Genomic DNA, 25,003 nt, shown 5'->3' with positions numbered 1-25,003 from the left:
GCATTCATAAACAAAGCAACACAGGACTTATTTTTATCATTTCTACCAGACCACTAAATTATCTTAATGCTATCTTATACTGAAGATTTCCTAGACTGTTACGTGAGATAACATTCATGTTCATCTGTTTAGCAGCTGCCATGTTCAGCTGGCCAGAAGTTAATGCTACCAGCACGAACATGATTACTTGAGGTGTTTACTTTCTCTCAGAAGAATCAATTTATCATGCAATACAATATTTATAACTACACATTTTCTAAATTATATCAAACAGTCCAAGATATCTTTTATCCACATACATTTAACAGTATGAAAATCTTGCTGAGCTGAGAAGAGCAGCTACTTATGCAGATAAGCATTTGCCATGCACTAGGAAATGGAACGTAAACATCAGTACATCTATTTTGTGAAATGAGCTTTCAAATGGCAAGATTAGAGTACTGTGCTCCTGCCTACACAAGACTGAAAATTTTGCCATCAAAAAATGTTCAAATTTTTATCTTTCCTCATCAAGAGATACAGAATTGAAAGCAAAATTCAAGCCAAAAGAGACAAAAATCAGGCCATTTTCAAACCTGAATGCCCCATTTCATTACACATCTAATAAAAATTCTAAACATATAGACAGTCCACATATTTGGCATTATTAAAATGCTGCATTGAGGGCAATACCTGTATTTCTCTCAGGTCTTTGTCATGGAGATTCTGAAGTGGGTCAATGAAGTTTTGCTTCACCTCCATGTCTAAAGAGTCCTTGACTTCAGAAAGCTCCTTCATAGCTTCTCCCACATCAACAAGTGCTGGTCCTGAAAGAAAAGATTCAGTTAAAATAAGTTCATTTTGAATCACCATAGAATGAAACTGAGTCATGGAAACATCATGGCATTAGTATTTCATTTTAGGTAACAAATTTAGGAAAGAAACAGAGGATAATGCACTATGTGAAAGAGCAACATAGATTTTACAGTCCTGCATTCAGCAGAGTTCATGCCTTGTAATACAACTGAATTTGTGGTTCTATGATGTGTCAAGACAGGCTCCTCCATACCCCTTGTTGTCCGTTCATTCCTCACTCTGTTGAAATAAATATGCTAGAACAGAATTTACTTGGGGGTATCATCACCATATTGCATTAAAAAATAGTTCAATTCAAGTCTAGGTCTCCCCATTTCTACCAGTAAGACTGGTGACAGTACCAAATGTAAAAATTCTTAACAATTTCAGAGATTTTTTTTAAATGAAAGGTGTTTTTAGTGAGACTTCATAGTACTACTACACTTAAGAGGTCTACTACACAGACTACTCAAGTGTAGCTTTATGAAGCTCATGAACTTCAATAACCCCAACCGCCTTTTGAAATTTCCTCCAAGATTAACTTAAGGGCCACAAAAATTACCACAAAAATTACCACAAAAATGTTTTACTTCTGCTCCATAAAAAGAAAAGCAAGAAGCTCAAACATACCTCCTGGTTTGAGGTATAGGCTAGGGATAAAGAAAGCAAAACCACTTTTAAAAATACAAAGGGTCTGAAAACCAAAATGTGTGAGAAATCAGAAGCTTTGTCTCCCAAGCAGCAGATGCCAGCAATGCACTGCAAAATGAGACTTCCAGATTTGGACAAAGAATGACAAATAGCCATAATAGCTGCTATTAGTTAAGAATGTGAAAATAATTGTTGTATCTATTCTGCTGCATTGTAGTGAAGTTATCACAGAATATAAAGCAAGTTGCAGAAACTAGATTATATTAGTTCTTCATTTTCCTTTTAAAAATTTCTTTGAAATTTAATAAATGAGAGGCAAGCAATTAAAAAAAAAATCAATAGTATTTAGCACAAATCAAACCACATCTGTCAAATTTACTACTGAATTACATAAAACAAGAAAGTACTTTTCCCACTCCATATGTCTTTATGTCAGAAAAACAATTTTATGATGGTTCAAATAGAGAACAGGATTTCCACAGTCCCATTTGAGGCTCCTCTGTGTTTCCATGTAAAAATGGCCACAAAGAAGTCCACACAAACAAGACAGAAAGACAAAGCATGCTGCTGTGAAGGTCATCTTTTTATAATCAGAACTCTACTGCTGAACATAGTTTTAAGAGTCAATTTAACATCTGTAACTCAGATAGCTGTAAACTCATTTGGAGTTAAAAGATAAGACAGGAGTGTTCATTAGTGTCTTAAAATGTGGAATTTGGTCAGAAAAAAAGGCCAAAGCCTGTTAAAAATCTGTAAGTTTTTATTCCTTGCCTGCAATGACGACAGTAACAGATGGTTTACGGATTCTGAGGACAAAAGCGCTTTGTTCTATATATGCATACACAATAATACAATTTCTCTACATGTACATATTTCAATCCAACACAGCCACAGTAAGTATCACAATTTCTGACAGAGCTAACGCCTATGGGTCAAAATAGAAACAATTTGACTTCCATTTATATGAGAAGTTTCTCTAGTCAAAATCTTCAAAAGATACTCTAAACAGGCCTAGACCAACCGTAAATGAAAAGTTGGATGAAGCAGAATTCCAAAGCTTCTTGTGAGAAACAGAACTCTAATGCTTCTTGCAGATGTTTTTCCTCCATAAGAGTGCAGCCCTTTAATAATGAAAGCCCTATGAATTTTTCCTGCTGTTTTTATTGCATTATAATGGAAAGGGAATTAAACAAGTTACCAAAGTTGCAATCTTCACCAAGCTCTCGCCCAAATTTCAGCATTGCATCTGCCAGCAAGGCTTCTGCCTGAGGATAGCCTGGTCCCTTCTCCTGGCCTCGTATTTTTGACATAGTGTTGATCATGCTGAGTTTAGCTCTGGAAGCTGAAGAAGGCAAGTGACAAAGGTTACAAGCACGCAATAATTTGCTTACACAGGCATAAATTCATTCTTGAGTTTAAATTTATCTGAGCAACTTAAAACATATTTTAAAGACAGTATGTAAGTTTAGGACTAAGCCCTGTTTTTCATAAATTCTTTTTGGAGCAAAGGAATGAAATATTGTTGGTCAATACTGTTTTTATTTTGCTGGCAGATGAGAGAGGAGTCTCTGTCCTCAACTTCTAAGACAAAGCTTCCCTTGAAATGACTTGGACAGAAGTAAGCCCAGGAACATACCCAAGACAGCATGTTTGACATGTGACAGAGAAGAAAATCTTTAAGATATCTCCAAATTCATCTTAATCTTAAAATGCCTAGATACCAGATGGATACCAGACTGAACCAGCCTTACCCTCAAGGAAAAGTCCAGACTAGGTATACTGAAGATTAAACTGTGGTACGCTCCATTTTTTAAATGTTTGAAAGTTTTTCAGTTGTAGAACATTAAGGAAAGCCTATGTCCCTAAACATGACGTGCAACAGCTTTTGCAACACTTTTTGTTTTTTATGAGGATTTAGGGAAACTCCTACTTCAATAAGGTTTTCAACTGTACTTCAGCTTGCATTTTGTTTCAGACACACACATGAAGAACAAATATGAAAATACACAACACAAATATTGCAATCGATGGAAACAAAGACAGCAAATATAAAAGAACTAATTTGTTTGCTGCTGTGCCTTAGTGAATTTTTGCAACTACAGCATGTGGATGGCCTGTAGAGAGTGAATTGGTTAATGCCACTTGACTTCAAATTTTTCCAGCTAAATCCTACTGCCAGCAATGCAGACTCAGAGCATGTTTCTCATCTACATTACTGTGTGTGCTACTGGAGGGCAGCTATGAATTCTACTTTTCCCCTTGCAAAAGCTTGATTTTGTAAGGTGCTCTTAAAATTAGTTTTCCTGTCAACAAAACATTAGTAGTTCACACTGTTGTGTGCTGATTTCATTGGTCAAAACTCAGCCTCACACAAGTTACTTCAGCAAAATGAAATATTAGCAGACTGGAGTCAACAAATGTTTTTCATATATTTATTGTTAAAAGTACATGTCAACAGAGAGATCTTCTTGTGGAGTATGTTTTACTTTTCAGCCTTTGTATCTGTTCACACAAATACAGTAATGGAAACACACACAGGAAAATCAGACAAGTCTCACAGTACTTATTTTGCCTGAAAACCAGCTGTGAAAGGGTAACGTATTTTTAGCATTTAGTAATTATGTTTTTTTTAGTTTTCCCACTATCCTGGAGTGCCATCAGATTATATGTTTCAATAACTGAATTTCTTCATGCCTTCTGCTTCTACCCCCTACAAAACTACAGTCAGCAGACTTGCTGACTGTTCAATACAAGAAACTGCATTTTAATGAAGTTAAATGTCATTGAAATGATGGTGGCGATAAAAAAATACAGAAGCACAAAAGAAAACAAGGCACAAACAAAATTAGTCAGGGAAGTGGAGGCAGCAAGCTGAATTAAATCAGGAGCAAATGGAGCATTTTCAGAAATTAAAGAAAGAAATATAAGAGGGAATATGAAAAAATGAAGTGGCTATATTTTGGGCAGCAAGGTAAGAGTAGAAAGCAAAAGTTAGACAATGATGCATACTTCTTTAATTGATGCTTCAAAACACCATGGACTCAGGTGAACTGTAGTATCACAGTACTATGTCATCCAAGTGTTCTCCAGGCACGTGTTATTTATCAAGGAATGTGTGCTACATCTAAAGTCCTCTTCTTCCTACCAAACCCAGTTAAACTTTTAATTTTCTTTAAAATACTGCTGTTAAAAGGTTTGTTTCCTGTATGTGGCTTGTTTTGTTGTTTTTGGGGTTTTTTATTTTTTTAAATTAAATTCTCTCTCTTTTCTCAATGCAATATTTCTATTTTTTATGAAAATGGGAAAGCAAATGGGAAATACTAGAAAATGGCATTTTTTGGTGACCCATGTAAAAGGTAATACAGCTGGAGAGAGAACTTTAAAAGAGAAAAAATTTTATTTTATTGAAAAAATAAATTACAATTCTTCTCATTATAGGGAGCCCTTTTTCACCTGACATAACACAATCTAAGATCAGATGAGTGCTGAAAAAGTTTAGTCCTCCTATTCTCCTACCTGTGGAATGAACATGATCTCATTATAATGGGCAAAAGTGAATCTTCCCCCACCTATTACGATGTTAATTTTTTGATTCTACTTGCATGTGCTACAAGCAGACGAAAGGATACGTAGCTAGACTATGGAAACTGTTCATTCATGCAGCACTGCAAATTTAAAACTGCCAGAAGTGCCTGAAATCAGACCTGTAGCTACCTGCAGAAATTTTGCTGTCTGCTTTTACTGTGCACCCGTTTCACGATTCACAGCAACCATAGCCTCTCAGATGTGTCAAGAAGGCAGTCAGAGAAGCACTAAAACAGCCAAAGCTTATTATTCAGTCTACACCGTGTTGCTTAACAGCAGTTTGACAGCAGTTAACAATTTTATCACTATTCCTATGTTTGCCAATCCTGCTGCTTTTCCTGCAGAGTACATTACAATGAGCAATGAAGCTTTGTACTCAAGTCATAAACAGAATTTCATCTGCTGACACAGAAACTGTTTGGGTCATCATTATTTTCTATCGAGTAGTTCTTGAACTTTTAAATACTGTTCCTCCTTTTTTTTTTCCCACTCCACTGTCAGCATTATCAAAATATTATCTTCTCTTCTGTCGTCTCCCATCAAAAAATAAGCAATTAGTCTGTAGCAGCAGCGGCCCTTCAGCATACCACATTGGAGTTAAAACATTTCACAGCAGTTCATATTTATTTCCAGCTACTAGGAATAAAATTTCTCAGGGTAAATGTGTGAATTTGGTCTGTAGTTCCATGAAATTCTAAGATACTTATGGTAGACAGAAGGCTTAACTTTACCTTCAGGGAAGTGGTCCCAGAACCAGCCTGAGAGAGTTTGAAAAGTTTTTTGTGCAACACTTCCAGGCATACGGTATGATTCTTGGGGATGGTGCTGTTCAGGGCCAGGACTCAATAATCCTTGAGGGTGCCTTCCAACTCTGCATATTCTGTGATTCTGTGATTTATCACAAGCTAACTCCATTGACCTTAACAGTGATGCTGGCATTGACTTACACTAACATCAAAACATTATGTTCCTAGATCACTACAGAAATCTCTGTAATATTCAATGTAATTGAATATTACATTGGTTCACTGTTTATTGCAGGTCCAGATTGCCCTGTGCTGAGAGAAACCTTTGGCAAAAGAGGAATAGGTAGTTCTCCATCAGCCCTATCAAACCTGTTCTTTCATCTCCCAATGGAAAAGACTCATTGGTTTCTATTTTGAGGGTTCAATTTATGTCTGATAACACTTGATTTTCTGTCCTTTTCTCTAGTACGACATCACCAGCTCTTTCACACCATCTCTTTTCTGTAACAAGGATGGGAAATTGCCAGAGGACCAGATGAAAAGTGGTATTTTTTCTAGTGCCATGAAGGAAGTTGCTTTGGAACTTTGATTTTCCATGGTCTGCAAGGACTGCCTGGTCCTTTTCCTTCACATGGCAAATGACTGGGAAGGCAAAGGAAAGAGCTGCCCCATGCAGACACACCCACCACACCTCCCCTGACCCCCAGGTGTGGGCTGATGGTGGGGCCTCATCACCATCAGCACATGACCCCCCCCCCCCCGTTCGTGGGCATGTGCTGCCCGCTCACCTAACGAAAGAAGACTCAGAAAGGAAACAAAGCCTTCCAAAGCCAGTCTCCATTCACCATGACAGCCTAACACAGAGGACTGTACTCATCTCTGTTGTTTATTTTGTCATGACTTTGCCAATTTTGTGTCAACCATAATTGCACCAGTGAGGATGAGATCTGACAGACTTTAGAAAAAAGTGTTTCCAAGAAGTACTGCAAAACTGTAATTGTGAAATTAGGTTACCTGGATTTGGCTGAAGATACTCTATTGTCTTTGCCATTATTTCCACAACTGCCCTGCTGGTAACATCCACTTTCTAGAGGAGAGAGGGTTAAACAAAAAGAGAAATGGAAGTTAGCCAAAAGGAAGAAGTTTTTCTCTCATTTTTTTCTTATAATTTTTTTTAACTCTTCTTATAATTTTATTTTTATGTGCTTCTGAACACCCCTGGTACCAAATGGTGACAATATCTGGAAAAGTACTAAAGTATGAGTCCACCATTTCAGTTTAGAGCAGGTCTATTCTCAAGTAAGACCACTAGTACAGATTACCTCAGAATGGGTTAGGAATTAGACACATTGTACAGTGTTATTGATAAATTTGATGCATTTGATTATTGTACAGGGATAATTCTTTATATCACCATGGGAATCATCCACAATAGGGAAGCATTTTTGATAGAACAGTCACAGACAGCTTTTTGGAGAACTGTCTATCTTTGATCCCCTAATAACTGGCAAAATGAGAGGAAAGCAGAAGTCACTCAAAACCAACCACTAACAATAAAACGTGCTGTTTACCTCTTCCAGAAGATAAAACTGGGGTAAGGAAGACTAGATATCACTCAGTTCCCAGTTTCAAGGAACCGATCAGCATGAATGCACTGACCATTCATTTATCCCTGGCTGATTCCCATATTTAGAATTTTAAAAAAACTTGGAACTGAATAGCATTACTTTCCTCTACTTTCTTTTGTTGTAAGAAATATTTCTTTCTAGGAAGCAGTCCCTGTCCACATCCTAGACCAAATGTAGCAAAGTATGCAACTACTCTTACTCTCAGAATCAGGTCTCAGAGAAAAAAATCTGCTTTGGCAGACTGGGGGATCCCATCATGTCCTGTACTCTGTATTTATGAGGACGCATTGCATTTCTCTGCAGGGTAGCTTGTGTCCCACAGAGTGAACTTCTTTATTATAATGGCAAATTCCTATTTTAAAAAAGAACACCTGAGATAGGTTGTTTGCATTGTGCTGTCATCATGTCCTTCCTGTTTCCTGTTGCCATTACCATCTGTCAGGTCTTGCTCTATCCTTTACACAGAGAAGCAGGAGAGGTCTGCCAGACTTGGGTGAGTAAGCAGCTGAACTGCCTGGCAGGGAACACAGAAATGGCTAGGAGGCTGCAGAGGATAGTGGGGACGAGGGAACAGAAGGCCAGGGATGTGCAGAAGGCTCATGTCCACTACCTGCAGAAAAGCTGGCAGTGGACACAGGGCCAGGTGGGGAGTGTGGAGGCAACTGATGGATTTACTCCATTCTGTCCGCAACATTCAGTGCTCCTGTCTCCTGGGCTGCCAACCCATCCCGCCCACAAGTATGATGTGGGACCCACAGCAGGCTGTTGCAATCTCCTGTTTTTCACTCTAAAATTTATCCCAGTTTTCTGAAACCCTGTTAAAATTTTCCAGTAGGACTGCCCATACTGGTTACCCACTTAAAGAGAAACTGAGAGGGAGAAACCAGCTCTTCTTTTTAAGAAGCACATACACTTAATTTTTCATCCAAGTTTTTTCCCCCACCTCATTATACAGACGTACAGATAAATAGCTTATGTTTTGCTTAATCAGAGTTATAGATCAGATACATACCTTACAAATCTCCCATCACAAGCTTTTGTTACAAGATTTGTACCTTTGAAACCTGAAGCCTGAAAAAACGCTGCCCCTACTGATCCTTTCAGGTGAAACACTATTACTGCCACAGAGAGCTGTGGCTTTTATTTTTTTTCCTCTCCACTGAGACAGTCAGTGCTATCACTGCCAGCCTTACCAAACAGCCTTTTGGAGGGTTAGCCCCATCTACCTGAAGCACAGTACCAGTGGAGGCTGCCTAATAGGACCTCTGAAGCTGTGAATGAATACAGTGCCATTGTCATGCCTAGAGCTTTGATACTCAAGGAACCGAGAACCACCAGCCCCCTTCCCCACTGAAATGGCTGTCTTGTAGACTGACCCAGTTTTCAGAGATCTACCACAATGGTTTAAATGCAGCTAATTTGTAGATGACTTCAGCCCCAATATATGAATGAAGCATTTGCATTATAGAGTGCCATACATTACATATCCCTTGGTTAGAAAACAAAAATAAATAGAAAACTGAAAACACAGTCCTGCTGAATAAAAGCTAAGTGTTCAAAATTCTCTGAGTGATTCTTGGACGAAAACCTTTGAAATTCCTGTCCTACAAAGAAAAAATGCATGGTAATAATGAATATATGCTGTATTTAGACTTACCCTTTCCATTTCTTTGAAATCATCATCTAGTTTTGTTCCTTCTGCACCTCCTACTTTTTCACTCACTTTCTGCAATTAAAAAAAGAACAACAGAGTCAGCAACAACTGAAAAAAAATCTATCTACAACATTTCTTTTTAGGAATGCTAGGGTTTTTTCTGTGGAGTCAGCACAACAGTAAAATTTATTACTCCTTCTGAAAAACTGATTTCAAACACACTCTGAAGTTTAACATTCAGAAATAACATATTACTGCTTAAGCCTCAGAGACCCAGTCTTTGACCAAGGATAGAAGTCACACTTAAGCACAAAGCAATAAGCTCACAAGGCATGGCTCTAGCCATCCAGAAGGCAAGAGGCACCCATGCCTGAGAACTTTCAGATATTGACTCAACCCCAAGTAGATCGTCAGTAAAAGTCAAAAATTTATATATAAACTTGATAGTCACAGAGACAGAGAGATTGATTTAAAAAAACCCCTATATTCACACCATGAAAGAGCTTGAGTATTATGTAAGTTATACATAAGATACCCAATTCACTTATCTAGATTGAAAGAAATAAATGGAACTCTGTTAGTATGACTTTAGCAAATACCCTGGGTTTTTTATAAAATATTCAGTTTGAAAACTAATTGGAAAATTTAATTATGCTACTGTTTAACCTCCCTGATACAATGTAATACATTAAACTATGTTCCCATTTACACTAATATTGATGATAGCAGACTTGAACAGTAATTGCTAATACAGCACCATTGAAAATTGATTTTAACAATTGCATTGTCAATCACAAAGTCTTCTACTGCTATAATCCCTCAACTAAATCAGGTGCATATGATCCAGTGAATGTATTAATCTTTCACTGGGACGGTGTTTGTCATATTAATTAATCAATTAATCACCATATAAGTTATTAATTACTGATTTCAGTGAAGTGATTCCAGTAATAAACAAGAAGAAAGAAAACAAAAAATTCACTTTTCCCCTCTTGGTTTTAACTACTGTGGAAAGTCCTCTATACTATTTGTTTAGTATAAAGAGGAGGAATACCCACAGTCACTCACATGCAATTAGTAAAATCCAGACATCTGTATGATTTTAAATTCACTTCAGTTCAGTACAACAAAGCTGCAAGTGCATGATGGCCAAGTACTTACTAATGCAGGCTGTAATTATCTGTGCACTAGGAAATAGCTATTGGCTCTGTTTGTTTTCTGTCAGCATCTCACAAATTAGTAGTCAAAATGGTGCATTAATGAAACAACACTACTGTGACAAAAACAAAGAACTGTACTTCCCAGTATTTCCTGTACAAAAGAGATTTGCAAAACCAAGCAGACAGGCTCTTATCAATAATCTGAATATGAATGAATTTGTGTGGTCTGTATTACTAAACTTTTGCTCCACAGAGATAAGTGAAGTGCCACAAAAGAATCAAAACAGTAGAGTTAGTAGTGGACAAGCAATAGTTTCAGCGTTTTAAAAGTTTTTATTAATTAATTTCATGAATGAATCTTCTGCAAATGGATATCCTACTACAGATAATATGGCTAAATCTGCACAGAAGCTTCCTACCATAAAGATTTCACATCCCTGAAAATAACAGTATGCTAATATGCTAGCACTTAAATATTTAAAATAGATTTTTAAATATCTGTAGTTCAACTCCAAGGTTACAAAGTACTCAAAATGAATTAATATCCCAGTCCTTTTTGGCTGTAGCTCTACATTTCATCATTTTGAAATATTTTCATGGTTGATGAGGATTTGCAAAGACATGTCTTTTCACCCCCACAGATGCCCTAAATGTCCTAATTCACATCTATAAACCATAGCAATTGCTCCTTTCTTTCACATTCATCACTACTTAGCTGAGGAGTGTATGACACTCTTAAAAGCACAGCCCAGCAGTCTTCTGGAGTGGTCACTGCATAGTCAAAAAGGCAGCTCACCCCCTCTTCTAAACTTGCTTTCAGTTTTTGCTTACCTTGTCAACATTAGGCTCACAGTTACCATCCAGAGTCACTCATTTAAGGTGGCTAAAAATACTATGTGCTAAGCAGAAAATAATTTGTAAAGCTCTGTGACAAGTACTGTTACAAACCGGTAAGTCAAAGGAGAGAGAGAGATGAGCTGTTAAGTCTTCAGCCCTTCTGGGGCTGGGAGTCTCTTCTCTCAGGATAGTTACATCACATGCCCTCCAAGAACTGTGCTCAACTCCATTATCCAGACAAACCTCTGGTTTGGAGAAGCACAGACAGACCACAGGAAAAAAACCAGCTGAAACAAAATCCCATTTAAAAATTTAAGTACTGTTTGGTTTTGATTTTTTTTTTCCTTGAAAACCACTGTCACTCAAGCAGCCAGAGATGAGAACTCAAATTAAGAATTCAGATTTAAGGATAAAATAAAATTAAACCTTCAACAGTTCTTGTCCCTTGGGTCAGAAAGGGATAATTGCTCAAAAGAGGGCACCACACCCCTTTTCAAGGCCAAAATCAAGTCAGGTGGGACCTTTGAGCCTGAGAAAGGCATTTGCAATAGGGCCCACATCAATGCCCTTGTAGTAGTAAGTAGTATTGACTATATTTAGAGATATTTTTCAGCCTGTTTATACTCATTCTCCAAATCTACTGTTAATGCATTTCACTCAGGCTACCACTCCATCAGCATCTAAGATTGTCCGATCTGATTATCATAGGTCATGAAGCCATGCCAGCTTCCAGCAGCTCAGGATCTGCTCTCGTGCTAAATATTTAAGAAGCTCTCAGGAACGTTGTCAGCTAACAGCTACAGCTACCCAGAAATTGAAAGTCTCCCTGGCCACGTAATTTTAAGGCATAAACATTTTGGTTCTTGCTTTACAACAGACCTAAAATTGGGCTTTCTAAAGGAATGAGGGGATATCCTGAAAACATTTTTGTGAATCAAGAATATACAGACTTCTTCTACCCCTAATAATGTCATGTTTTACTGTTGGTATCTTCATAATTCATTTGACTGAAAACCAGTGCTAAATATAGTACCTTGGAGTAAATTCCAATTTTATAATGATCCTATTTCCACCCAGAATATGATTTTGACATCTGATGGTCAGAACGGTTTCAGTAGGAACAAAAAAACTGGCACAACTCTTACACATACTTGGTTTTTTGTTGCTTTTTTTTTTCCTCTTCTCCTGGCAATTAATATTAAATACACAGATTTTGGTAAATGTTGACAGAAGCATGAGGTTTGGTAGATTAACTTCATATGAAACAACAAAACTTGTTAAGTTATAGTTATTAAGCCATTTGCTCAGGTATTTGTGCAAATAAGCCTTTTTTTCTTTTTGGTGTGTTGCTGTGTTATGATGCAGCATGCCAAAGAATGCTTGTGCAGTCACTATGAATATCTTGAAAATTCTAGTAACCTTTCATAGAATACAGTGATGATCACTTAATAGCTCATACAGCAGTCCTCTAAAGATGCAAATCTGATGCTGTCATCTCTCACTATTCACAAAATATAAATCAAACATGCATTAGACAGCTATTCCAGGACACTGCATTGTACCAGAGTTCTGAACAATTCACAGGCCAAAGACCTGCTACCAGAAAATCCTGAAGAGTATGATATGATGTTAACCAAATTCGAAAATGCAGTAAGACCTGCATTAAACTTCTCGGAGGAAGGCTGTTGACAGCACAGTCCTATCTAATTGTTACACAGTGGACAGGTTGGTATAAAGAAAATTTTTATTAATGTGACAGCTATGGGAAAGATTAATGAATGAAACTTACAAATTCACAATGGAAAATGAAAACGCTCTCTATATTTCGTGCTCATTAAATTCAAGTCACCCTATTGATTTCTCATTCCTGATTGCTCAGTATTTCTTCTACAGGTTTCTACAGTTCTTCCATGCTGTTTTTGCCATTTGAGTTTTTTCTGTCACAATAAGGAAGCACAGTAAAAGAATTATCTCCAGATTTGTTAAAAGTTTTCAAATAGGCTCTAAAATGTTTGATGCTTTGTGAGCTTTTCAAACACAAGGAAGAAGTACACATTTCAATGGGAAGAAATCTGTGTATATATGGTGAAGGTTTTCCAACACTGCAGGCTTTTCAGGAGCAAATATTCGAAAAGGAACATATTTATTTTTAAAAAACCCACAACCTCTAACAAAGAACTTGTTTTTTATTCTGTCACTCCACACACTAGAGTAAGAAAAAAGCTTGCAGACTAACTTTTGTGTCTGGCTGATCCTGCACTGTTTGGCATTTATGGTATCAGATTTTGCTACCACAGAAAATATGTGACATCTGCAATTTAGATTTATGATCATGACCTTGCTTCTCTGTAGATTATGAAACACCTCATGGCAAATCACATTCTCAGCAATAACAGTAAGCAAGAGAGGAGCTCTTCTGCTTATTCATTTAAAAGAATAGGAACTGTAAGAAAAACCCACCACAAAAGCATATGTAAATTAGCTGCATTTTAGACCTTTTTTTTTCAATTGGCATCAATATATATATATATAAAAAGGACTTTTCCAGATTAATATGGAGATACCTTATCTCAGAAACATTAAGAGGCGGTAGAAAACATCAGTACTGATTCAACAGCACCTTATCATATACTGAAAATAATTTCAGCTGATGTAGAGCAATCTCAATCAATTTTTCCAGAATAAACATCTAGATAAGGGTAGTCCTCATTTACAAGCCAAAGGACCCAGTATCATTAGTTTTGGAAAGCTTCAGGAAACTCAACAAATGTGATAAATCTCACAAGAAGACAGAAGTGCTTGATAAGCCTTGCATTCATACTGCAGCTTACATTCCTGCTGTAGCTATTTGTCAGTGAAATTGAGCAAACCCCACACTTCCATTAAATACAACAGATTCACAAGGAAAGCTTGTAACACTCAACGCTACATTTAATATTATATGAATATTATTCTATTTTTCTTTTAAATATGTAAACTGCTTGTGCAAAATAGACTGTTAGTAGAACACAACTTGAGAATACAAAAAAGCCACCTTAGTAGTAAAATGAAAAGAGGATCCAAATTTTACATATATTTAAGTCACAGTAATGCCCATTTACATTTCATTAGTAAATTTCTCTTCTTCAGCTGTAGAGCCACAATGGAAGGCCACATGCCAGCTCAGCACCAGAAGATCCTTCCCATACAGAACTGAGCAGCATAGTGACTCCACTGCTATCACAGAAGCTTGTAACAGGTCATGAAGACAGTGTGAAAGGCAAAAGTAAAGAAACTTAGAGAACTAAGAATGTCCAGTGAACTTAATTTTTATGTCCTGTTTTCACTGAGACTCTGATCATGCCATTGAGGCTTTGCTTTCTCCATAGCAAAATGAAGAAATGCACTTGCAAAGCACATGGGAAAATAGTTAGCATTAATTTACACCCGCTACCGCTTGCCATCAGCAGCATATCTAACAGAAATGTTCGTCATGTATTTTAGGTAAGCATCTGCCAGACAAGCCTGAGATTATCTTTTCTTTTTTTCCTTCTGTCACTCAGCAGATATATTTAATCAGGGAATAATATACTCTGTCCCCTGATGGCACTGAAATCACTTTCTTCCTGCTAGAAATTTTTGTTTGCTGGCCTGTTCTATCACAACACCAAACTAACCACAGGCTGGCTAGCTTTATTCACCCTTAAACATTCCCTTGACTCTGCTGCTGGATTCAGAGTGTGAACAATAAAGTGTGCTATTCAAAGACCAGGAAGTAAACTGCATTTTGGAAACTCAAACAGGGAAGGCTATGACTGGATTCTAAAAGGCTTGCCTTCTTCTCTCACAAAGCTTCGTCTAAATACCCTTTATATCTATACACAATAGCTTGGCCCTGCTAGTCCTCACAGCTGCTAGTAGTAGGGCCCTGTTTATAAGTTCCACTAACAGTCTGAGGGCAGGTCAGAAAGCCAGGGAAATTGGCTGTAGATGTGACATACGTAAGACACAAGAACTGTCAGTGTGAAAGACAGGCCGTTGCTAAAGCCTGTCAAACCATAAATGAAACTCTTTGTGGGATAGGCTGCCCAGTAATGTCAGTGTGGAGCAAAAGCAAAATATCTCAGCCAACCTATTGCTCCTCAAGAAGGATACACAAAGGTAAGGATCCCAACCTCCAGCATTGTTACATGGTATGAAATACGCATTGTAAACCTGTCTCATGTTCTTACTCTTTTCATTTAGATTCTCTTTTTTGATTTTTCATCTTCAAGTCAGAGTATTCCAAGGGGAGGGACAAGGGTAGCTGGAACAATCCTTTCTTCAATCTGATCCAGACTTCTGCTTTCTAACTACTACCAAGGACGATACTGCAGAATTTCTGCAACTCCAGCAATGCAGGGGAAGTCATTCACATTCAGCACTAGCTCACAATATGAAAGTATGCCGCAAGCTTCCGCACTGACAGGAGTTACTGCGGAGACTCTGCTGCAATGCTGCTGCTGCTGCATCACACTGGAGGCTGTCCTCTGGTAAGTGAAATAAAACAGGCAGGGAAGGGCCTGCTGAGGAAGCACTGGTGCAGTACTGCTCCACACTGTATCTCTGTAAGGGAAGTCCCTGTCTAGAGGCAGGGACAGATGAGGAAGGTACTACCCTACGGCTGACAAAAATTGAAATCAGTGTTATGCATTTCAGTGAGAGAAGTGGGCTGATAGCAGAGACACTGCAATACATCCATGAAAACAGAATTAATTTCACATATTTAAACTTATTACTGAAGTCTTGCCTGTTTACCAAACACACACCTCAGGAGGCTGGCTCTCTGAGAAGTTTAAGTTCAGCCAGCAAGCTGGTCACAACCCCAGCACCTCTGAAGTTTAGAGTGGCCTTGGGAGCTGACAAAGAGAAGCTGGCAGAAGCTCAAAAGCTGACAGAGAGCTGAAGACAGTCAGAACACTGTGTGCTTTTTTCAACACTCTCTGTCCCCAGAAGGACACCAGTAGGGGAAAAGGAAGAAATTGGTATTAAAAAGGTGGCTGTGTTAGCTGGAAAACATGCCAATCTCTGCTTTTGTGCAGTACAGGAAAGGAGCAGAGGATCTATTCCTATATGACATCCCTACTTCCAATGACAACAGCACCATGACTCTGCCAGTCTCTCTAGTGAACCTGTGGGCAATAAAATGCCCACAAGTTTTTACTTTTGTGCAAAGGGATCTGGATTCAGACACACATTTCTTACAGGGAGCCCTGCCCTACACTGCACTGCCACAAAGAAAGAAGACATCTGTGCCGTATTTCTCAGTGCCAAAAAAATTTGGTAGCTGCCTGTTTCTTTGATGTAAGCAGCTCATTCCGCTGGGTGGCGATAAGGAAATTCTAAGAAAGCGGCAAAACCAGTCCAAATTCACTAAAAATTCTGGAGTTCTCATGTTTCTTTCTTAGAAAGGTACACAGCACTGGCTTTCTCATCTGCTATGCTACCAGTTGCCAGCTCCTGACCTATCGTGCTCTATTATCAAGTGTAAATAGGGTTTGTATTTGAGAGAGTGTACACCTTAAAATGACATATTCACTCAAACTTCCATACCTCTCTCATGTCTCCAAAACAATTTTGAAGAGGCTTTCAAACAAAACTGCTTCCTCTAGGTAGACTGAGTTGCAGCTTTAAATTTTGCTGCTGTACTTTAGGGCAGATGAGTGGCACATGTACAGTATGAAAATATATGGAGTGGGAAAAGAGAGGAAAAGAACACAGACCAGATATCCATTCAGTTAGCATCCTAATCTAGAGCATGATTATGGATCATGATCCATTTTAGCTAAACTACACACATTAACATGTGCTTCATCCATGTAGCTTCTAAATTCAGCAAGAACATCCCACTGCTTCACTTGGCACACGCCTTACCACAAAGTAGACACAATTTGGGCACAGGTGACAGGAAATTTAAATAATCCCATGGTTTCTTAAACTATGTCACCAGACTGCTTGTCCTCACCTACTCCATTTCAGCACAAAACTATGTTTTCTGCAGCAGTGGTTTAAGCTGCCAGCTGGGAGGCTGAGCTCATGCTCACTCTTCATGAAGAATGTTTAGTCTTGGCCACTGATTCAGCAGACTTACATGTGCTAGACTTTGAAAAACATTGGAGTATTTCACAGGCAGTGAAAAACAGTCATAGAAGGTAAAGAGTGCTAGGGCACAGTCTACAGCTTGCTAAGATCTCCACAATAGAGAGTCCAAATATTTGATCAGCATTATGCAAGTAGTGATGCAACAACATTGACTGGTAAAGCAGACGTGACTTTGTTAGGCAAATTAACAGCCCATTTTTCTAGAGCACTGAAGCTTTGTAATTTTTCTCTCAATACAGGAATGAATTAAAGTCTAGCAGAAATAAATAGGGCATAACCTGGCGAAAAGGAAAAGGAAAAGGAAAAGGAAAAGGAAAAGGAAAAGGAAAAGGAAAAGGAAAAGGAAAAGGAAAAGGAAAAGGAAAAGGAAAAGGAAAAGGAAAAGGAAAAGGAAAAGAGCAGGCAAAATAACAGCATGAGAAGTTCACAGCAACCAAATTTAGGATGTATTTTACATCTCTACATAATGTATATTAGTATACATGCCTTCTGCTGGGTGAAAGTTAGCCTAGTCTTTAACATCTGGAAATGTCAGAATGCAGAGAATATTCAGAAGCTGCAAAAGGATAAGTGAACATGGCTTAAATATGATTCATCAATTTAGGAGCCATACAAACTCTGCCATTGTGAAGTTGCTCCTGCTACATTTGGAAGAGTTTGTTGGAAACTCTCACTGAATTAATTGTTGTCTAAGAGACATTAAAAGAACTTTGTGAGAAAAAACATGCCTAAGCTGTTGCTATTACTGACATACATTTTCTTTCTGGTTTTCCTATTGCCACTACATCTAAAAGGCAGTCAACACAGCACAGCTAAGTGCCAGTCCAAATTATTTCTTATGTCATTGGCAGGCAGTGTTGATAGCTTATTAACTACATACTTAACAAGCCAAACCCACCCAACACTTTCAGTTTGATAGCAGCACATTTAGAAATGGCTGAGATCTGCTTTAAGGTTCCTTTTTTTTTTTTTTTAACATTAGCATTATTTAAATTAAACTGGATTTAATCAGTTCCCATCAAACTGATGTCCTCTGTCTCAACTCAGCATATAAGAGCAATTTATCCCAAAGCGCTGGCCTGTTCTTGGGGCTGGAGGGAGGGCACCACAATGTGACAGTGAAGTTCTATGAGCCCTGGGCATTTTTGGGGTGACCCCCTGATGGACTGAAATGGTGGTGTGCCTTTTTGTGCTTCTGAGATGTAGGCAAAAGAAAAAGAAGAGAAGGGGAACTGACTGAGTTAGGCCTGGATGAAACACATCCAGATAAAAGAAGAAAATTACTGGAGGCATCACTTAGCCCAACACTGTATTGTGTTATGAGCATGCTACACAGAGCAGAGGCAGCTTTTCTTCTGCAACAGCAGCAATGTCAGCAGAGGGATCCTGTCAGTATCCCTGACACAGAGGAAGAGCATACCCTTCCTACCAAAATGAAGGCATAACCACAGCCTTAGGAGTTAATATCTAAATTTGATGATGATAATTTTCCTCCTTTCAACACTGTGTGTATCAGCTACCAATGATAAAGGTAATTTTAAAATGTAAGGAAACTAAACTTTTACAAATAAACAAGAGACCCACCAGAAGCACCTCTGACATCCATGCAGCTACACAAACCTATCTGCTTTAAGCAAAAGCAGAGCTGAGTCTGCTGCTCTCTGATGGGTACTGCCTTCCAAGAGGCACCAAAGAAATGAGAAGGAGGACCATAATATCCCCCTGAAAATAAATTATACAGTAGCATTGATCTCATTGACTGGTTCATGACTACTGTCACATCTGATCACAATGCAGCAAACAAACTCTGCCTTAACTGCACCAATGAGTCTATGGTTCTAGCTTGTATTCAAGATATCGATGGTCTAAGAAGGCCTCTGTGACAAAGGAAAATAATTAAATTATTAACTTATCTTTTGGTAAGTTTTTAACTAATTTACAAAGCAGAGTCTCACTACTAGAAGGAATATACAGATTTTTGAGAGATAAAATTAAAAGGTCATTTTTGCTAATGTTAGTCCACAATTTGTTTAATGGAATCTTGCTGAAAATGCGACTTAAAAAAAAATAACAGAATTTAAAAAAAAAAAAGAAGAGACGACACAAGTCCTTGCTCAAAGGATCTGTGGCCAGCTCAAAACTTGTAAAAATTTACACCACTGAGTAACTCAATATATTTGAAGTCCTCTACAATCAGTCTTTCAGGCTTACATATCAGTCAAACCTCTGAGCCATTGCACACCTAATTATTTACATACCTTTCAAGTTTCACAGAGAAGAGGAATGTTTCTCTTCATGTACAAATTCAGTTGCTGCCTTTTGCCTTTCCCCTGTACTTTTAAGAGTTTATGAGAATAAACTACGGCAGTTTATGAAGTCTTCAAGACCTGGCTGTGCAAGCTCACTAAAAAATGAAGACTTTGAATTTTAAAAACTGATTTGGAAGATGCAAATGTGGAACTGGTTAAATTTCTTAATTTTTACAAAAATATGAAAAGTGACAACAGATTCTTTTCAAAATTGTCTTTAACAGTTAATCCATTTTCATGCACTCCCTACCCTCAGTGTCTGGAAGTCCATCACCAACAATGAAAGTGTTTTTAAACTCCATAAAGAAAACGTTCTTAAGCTCCATTAGCACATGCAGAAAACAAAACAAGAGAAATAGATTCTAATGTGCACATGCACAAATAAATAGGTTACTTTCAGAGATGAGATAAAATAAGTCTGGAAAACACTGAGGTCTTCACAAAAATAAAGGTAAGAGTTTATAAATGCTGCCATTTCATCCTCCTAAACCACACCAGAGGCATGTTCCTCTGAAAAATGAGCGACCACCTTTTAGACAGCGCACACAGAATAAAACCATAAATAATAAAACCTACATAAAGGGAACAATATTCTCAAGTAGGAGCGCAGAAATGTAGACATGGTAATATACTGTTTGGTGCTAAAGCCCCACCTGGTTCTTTCAGCATTTAATGCAGATGAACAGCTATCCTTTTAGAAAGCTGTCCTTTTTAGAAAGACAGCTGCATATTCATGTCAAGTTCAGTTACACAGCAACAGTTTATTTTGATTATTTTACTTAGTTTATTGCATCCAATTTAGAAGACCACATCTGTCTTTGAGAGACTCGGAAAGGCCCATGCCCATGGACTCTGCCTGTCTCCACATCTACAGGCACCTCACTGACATCTATTTTCTCCATTTTGTAGACATGTCATACAGTCCTTGCCACATGCACAGAGACTACAGCTTCTGTAAAACACGTGGAGGCTACTATCTGCTACCTGCAAAAGAGTACTACCTCAGGAGAAGAGAGGGCATGTGGAAAAAGCAAGTAAACCAGAGCATAATGGAGACGGGTCCTTCAGTAGGTGTAACACACATGAATCAGCTTCCATTTTATGACAGTTTTCCATTTCCAGACATTTTTCTTCCTTCATCTGTTTTCTTAAAAACATGTACATTGTGTTGCCAGGCACTGAATTCCTTTATTCCAGGTTCTATCTCAGAGGTATTACATTTCAGCAAAAAGAATATTTGTACTTTACAGCATAAGATGAAAGGGACATGCAAAATAAAGCTCTGAAATGCATAGGATTCCCCTTCCATTTGAAATAAACCAACGGAAAATGTTTTAGAAGACAATCACCTTCCACTGGCGCGATCACCTTACACTAGGAAAGCAGAACTTTCCCTCTTTCTTCCCCGCATTTTCCATAGTTGCAAGTATTAAAACATGTCATGAATTTTAGGAAAAAACACATTACAGTCTGCATGGGATATCAAAGCACGTATGATCCTTTGTGCTAATCTGTTTTTAATTAATTAATTAAACAGAGAACATTTATGTTCCATATGAAATTTACCACACGTTATTCTGAGGTGATGTAAAAGCAAAAAATAACAAAAATGCAAACCAGATGAGGTGTTCAGAGCTACTGTCCATTTTGCAGACAATTAACATGTTCATTTCACCCAAAGTTTTATGTTGTGGAGGTGAGGGGAAGAATAAGTTGGACTGTATTCTTACACAGCCTTGAGACATGCAGCTGGCCATAAAAGAAACACAGAGATAGAAAAGCCACTAAATACTTCATTGGTTTACTCTGCCTTGGAAGTTGCTTAGCAGTATACACAATCTGAAGCAAAAAGTGATTCCTGAGAAGTCCTAAATGTTTTACACTGCTGTTTCTTGTTTTAAAATACTACATTCAAATTAGTTTCTGAAAGAAACATGCAAGCAAAAATTATATGCAGAGATGGTCAGCTTTGAACGTATTAATATGCTTTGTTGGTCTTGAACTGCCTTAATGCACCTTCCATCTAGAGAAAATCCCAGACCAGCCTGCACAAACCATTCAGTGACAGGCAAAGCCCCTTGCATCTTCTACAGTACCACCTCATGGCTGTTGAGTCTATGAGGAGCACTGTAATTAGCGTGTCATGGTGTCTCATATACACATATTTTAAAATATTTTAAACTCATTTATCCTCACAGTCTTCAGAAAACCAGTAAAAAAGGAAATCCTGTATTACAGCTGAAACTGTACCCCTACAGATATCTTAAGTCACCACTTCTTCTCTATGTAGGTGGGTGTCGCTGTGTTTGGAACGTTTTTACAGTGAGGTACTCACCGAATGAGCGTAATTTTAGCCAAGTTCTGCAATCAACTGCAACCAGATTTCAGCACATACACATTCTTCCCTACACCACATCAGCAGAAGGATGGATTAATGAGGATCCCAGTCACCACTGCATCTTGGAGTTAGAATGTTTTGTGAAGTACAAATTTACTCAGCAGAAAGTTAGCAAAATTTGCTTCTTAGGAAACATGCTGTAGTTGTCAGAACTAAGCTTTTACCACGGAGATCAGAATAAAAATTCTCACTGACTTTACAAAAGGAAAGCTGCAGAAGTGATGCAGTGTTAAACCTCTGGCCTGCTTAGTGGAAGGGGGAAGAAGGGCTGTGGATGTTGCCTACCTGGACTTCAGTAAAGCCACTGAAACCATTTCAAACAACATTCTCTGGGAGAAAATAGTTGGGTGCATTTTTCACTGTGTGAAAAACTGACTGGATGGCTGGGCCCAGACAATGGTGGTGAAGGGAGTTAAATCCAGGTGATGGCTGGTCACCAGTGGGTATTTCTCAGGGCTCAGAACTGGGGCCATTAATTCTTAATCACGGGGGATTGAGTTCACTCTTGGTGAGCTTGCTGATGATACCAAGTGGAGAAGAAGTGTTGATCTGCTGGAGGGCAGGGAGGCTCTGCAGAGGGATTGGGAACAACTGGACTGATGGGCCAATGCTGAGTGGAAGTAGTTCAACAAGGCCAAGTGGTGGGTCCCACCCTCTGGTTATGACAATCCCAGGCAGTTCCACAGGCTGGGGGCAGAGTAATACAGGCATTACAATACATATCAATACAGATGAATGGGATTTTTCTAAATAAAGAAAAATACATAGAATTTATAATATATATGAAAATTTAGACATATTAGTATTCTGTCATTTACCATCAGCTAATGGCAATTCAAAATTAAGGATTTTAGTGGTTGAAAACTATCTAAAAAGGAAACTAGGAAGTGCAGAGACAGATAAATCATACAGGATTTTGCAATATCTCATTTTTCATACACCATTTATGCTGAATATGTCACTTACTTTGACATTGTGTAGACTGGTGGACAATAAATAAACTATGTTGTGAATATATATAAAATATATATTTTCCCTGTGACCCAATTCTTTAGCTACTCTGTGACTGGTAAGATACAGAAAAATGAACCATTTTTATATCTTCTTAAAATACGCAGGAGTTGTATGGATTTACAAATCTGTCATGTTGTGCCTCCTGATTATGATCCAAGAATCCCATATCCAGACACTCTATGGCAATATAAACATGGACAAATACTAAACAAGAGGTACAAAAAAAGAGATTCTTGTCACACAAGTTTAGCAGCACTTTTCAAAAGCTAAAAGAACATCACATATAATGACACTGTGAAAATTAGCTTGATAGACACAATCTGACAAATTAGGGCAAAAAACTCTATGGATACATGTACTACTGGCACTCTCAAGACTTACTTTTCACTTCTTACTCTTCAACCCTTAGGTTCTCCACTATGATAATGTGGACCATGACAAGGTAGGCCATGATCCACTGAATCCTATTTGTATTAGAAGTTTCAAAAGAGACATATGGGAAAGCAGGCTGTAGCTGTTGCAGTGGTGGGAAAACAGGAGCTTGGAGAAGACCTCCTTCCAGCATGACAGAAATGTACAACTGGTTCTGCCACTATGCTTGTGAACGGGGACAGTGGTATGTGTGTGTGCGGGGGCTGGGGTGGAATTAGGAAAAGCAAAGCCAACTGGATCTGCTCTTAAAGATGTCAAAAGAAGCACAGCCCAAAGTCTGTTTTCTAAGGGAAGAAAAGCTACCCCTAGCTATACACTATCTCCTGTGCTTCACAAACATGAGGCAGTATCTATTTATGAAGATGTCAAAAAAATCATTACAAGTTCTTGTCCTGGTGGTCACTCAATCATTTGTTTTTATTTCTGATCACGATACACCACAGTAGAATTTGTTCATGCACTACTTCTGTCACAAGCTACCCTGACTTTGTTTTTGCACAGCTTCAGCAGCAGTACCACCTTTGCTGAGATAACCTGGTAGTGCACTCCACTCTCATGACTGATGACCCATTTTATTTAGTGGTAAGTGGGGGGATGAAAAGCCTTTTCTGCTCCACAGTTTATATTTCATTCTCAAGCTTATCTTACCACAGCACAGCCATTCTGAGGGATAATGCTACTTTAAATTACTGAGGAAATTGAAGAAAGAATTACTGTGCTTAACGGAAAAGAACATGTAATTTGCTCTTACAACAAACATTTTACTTATCTTTAGCAGTAACTGATAAGTTTCTAATTCTTATTTGTTGTATAAAGTTCTTTTGTGAAGTTGGGCTTTTTCCAATACACTTTTTCTTGACACACAACATTGCTTCTGTCAAGCAGAGCAAAATGAACAGTTACAATTCCAAATTAGTACACCCTTCTCTTAAACTGTGGGAGCGTCAAGGAAAAAAAAAAGGCAAAAATTCCCTAACTTTTAAGTATGAAAAAACACCCTAAAATAAGGACATTATGCCCTGAAATAGCTTTATCAATAAAAAATTTAACAATCATCCTAAAATTTGAAACTGAAAAAATAAATCAACACAAAACAATATCAAGTTACAATTTTGTTATCCTGACACAGGAAAAAAATGCTAGTTAAAATTCTGAGAAATTTTATCTCTAAATCTTGCAGGACTTGGACCAGATGTATTAACCTACAAACTGACAGAGCTAGCCATTTCTTGAAATGAGGCTCCTAATGTTTCAATGTCACTATCCTTTCTGTGAAGAGTAGTACCTACTTCCTCAATTTTTCTCTCTTTTGCATACTGGAGCTGTAAGACTGGCTGGGAAACACTGGGACTATTTTTATACACAGTATACACATCATCATGCTAGTTCAATCTGTCAGGACTGTATGCTTGCCACTGCTGATGCACTAGTGCTGAGGAGAGGTACACCTCAATTTTGACATACAAAATGCAGCAAAAGGATATGTCTAAAAACCTCTCATGTTCCTCATGAAGCTATAAAGCCTTGTGCAAGCTGCAGACAAAAGCAATAAAACTGAAGCTTTTAAGACACTGGCCATCTCATGTGATACAATCAAGGAGATTGATTTGAGCACTGTTCAAACAGGTCAAATGA

At 38.1% G+C, this 25,003-nt stretch overlaps 1 protein-coding gene across 1 annotated transcript in view; it reads right to left on the bottom strand.

Annotated features, from left to right (window-relative positions):
* SH3GL2 (SH3 domain containing GRB2 like 2, endophilin A1) overlaps positions 1–25,003 on the bottom strand; it is an 87,164-nt gene that overhangs the window by 9,453 nt on the left and 52,708 nt on the right. The window contains exons 2-5 of the mRNA XM_064402845.1: positions 9,102–9,170; positions 6,831–6,903; positions 2,684–2,827; positions 673–806 (exon numbers count right to left, since the gene is read on the bottom strand). Coding sequence (XP_064258915.1) covers positions 673–806; positions 2,684–2,827; positions 6,831–6,903; positions 9,102–9,170 — 420 coding nt within the window. The remainder of the gene's footprint in view (positions 1–672; positions 807–2,683; positions 2,828–6,830; positions 6,904–9,101; positions 9,171–25,003) is intronic.

Source organism: Passer domesticus, chromosome Z (genome assembly GCF_036417665.1).
Source record: "Passer domesticus isolate bPasDom1 chromosome Z, bPasDom1.hap1, whole genome shotgun sequence".
In the NCBI taxonomy this organism is placed as follows: domain Eukaryota; kingdom Metazoa; phylum Chordata; class Aves; order Passeriformes; family Passeridae; genus Passer; species Passer domesticus.
This window is presented reverse-complemented; position numbering and strand designations above follow the sequence as displayed.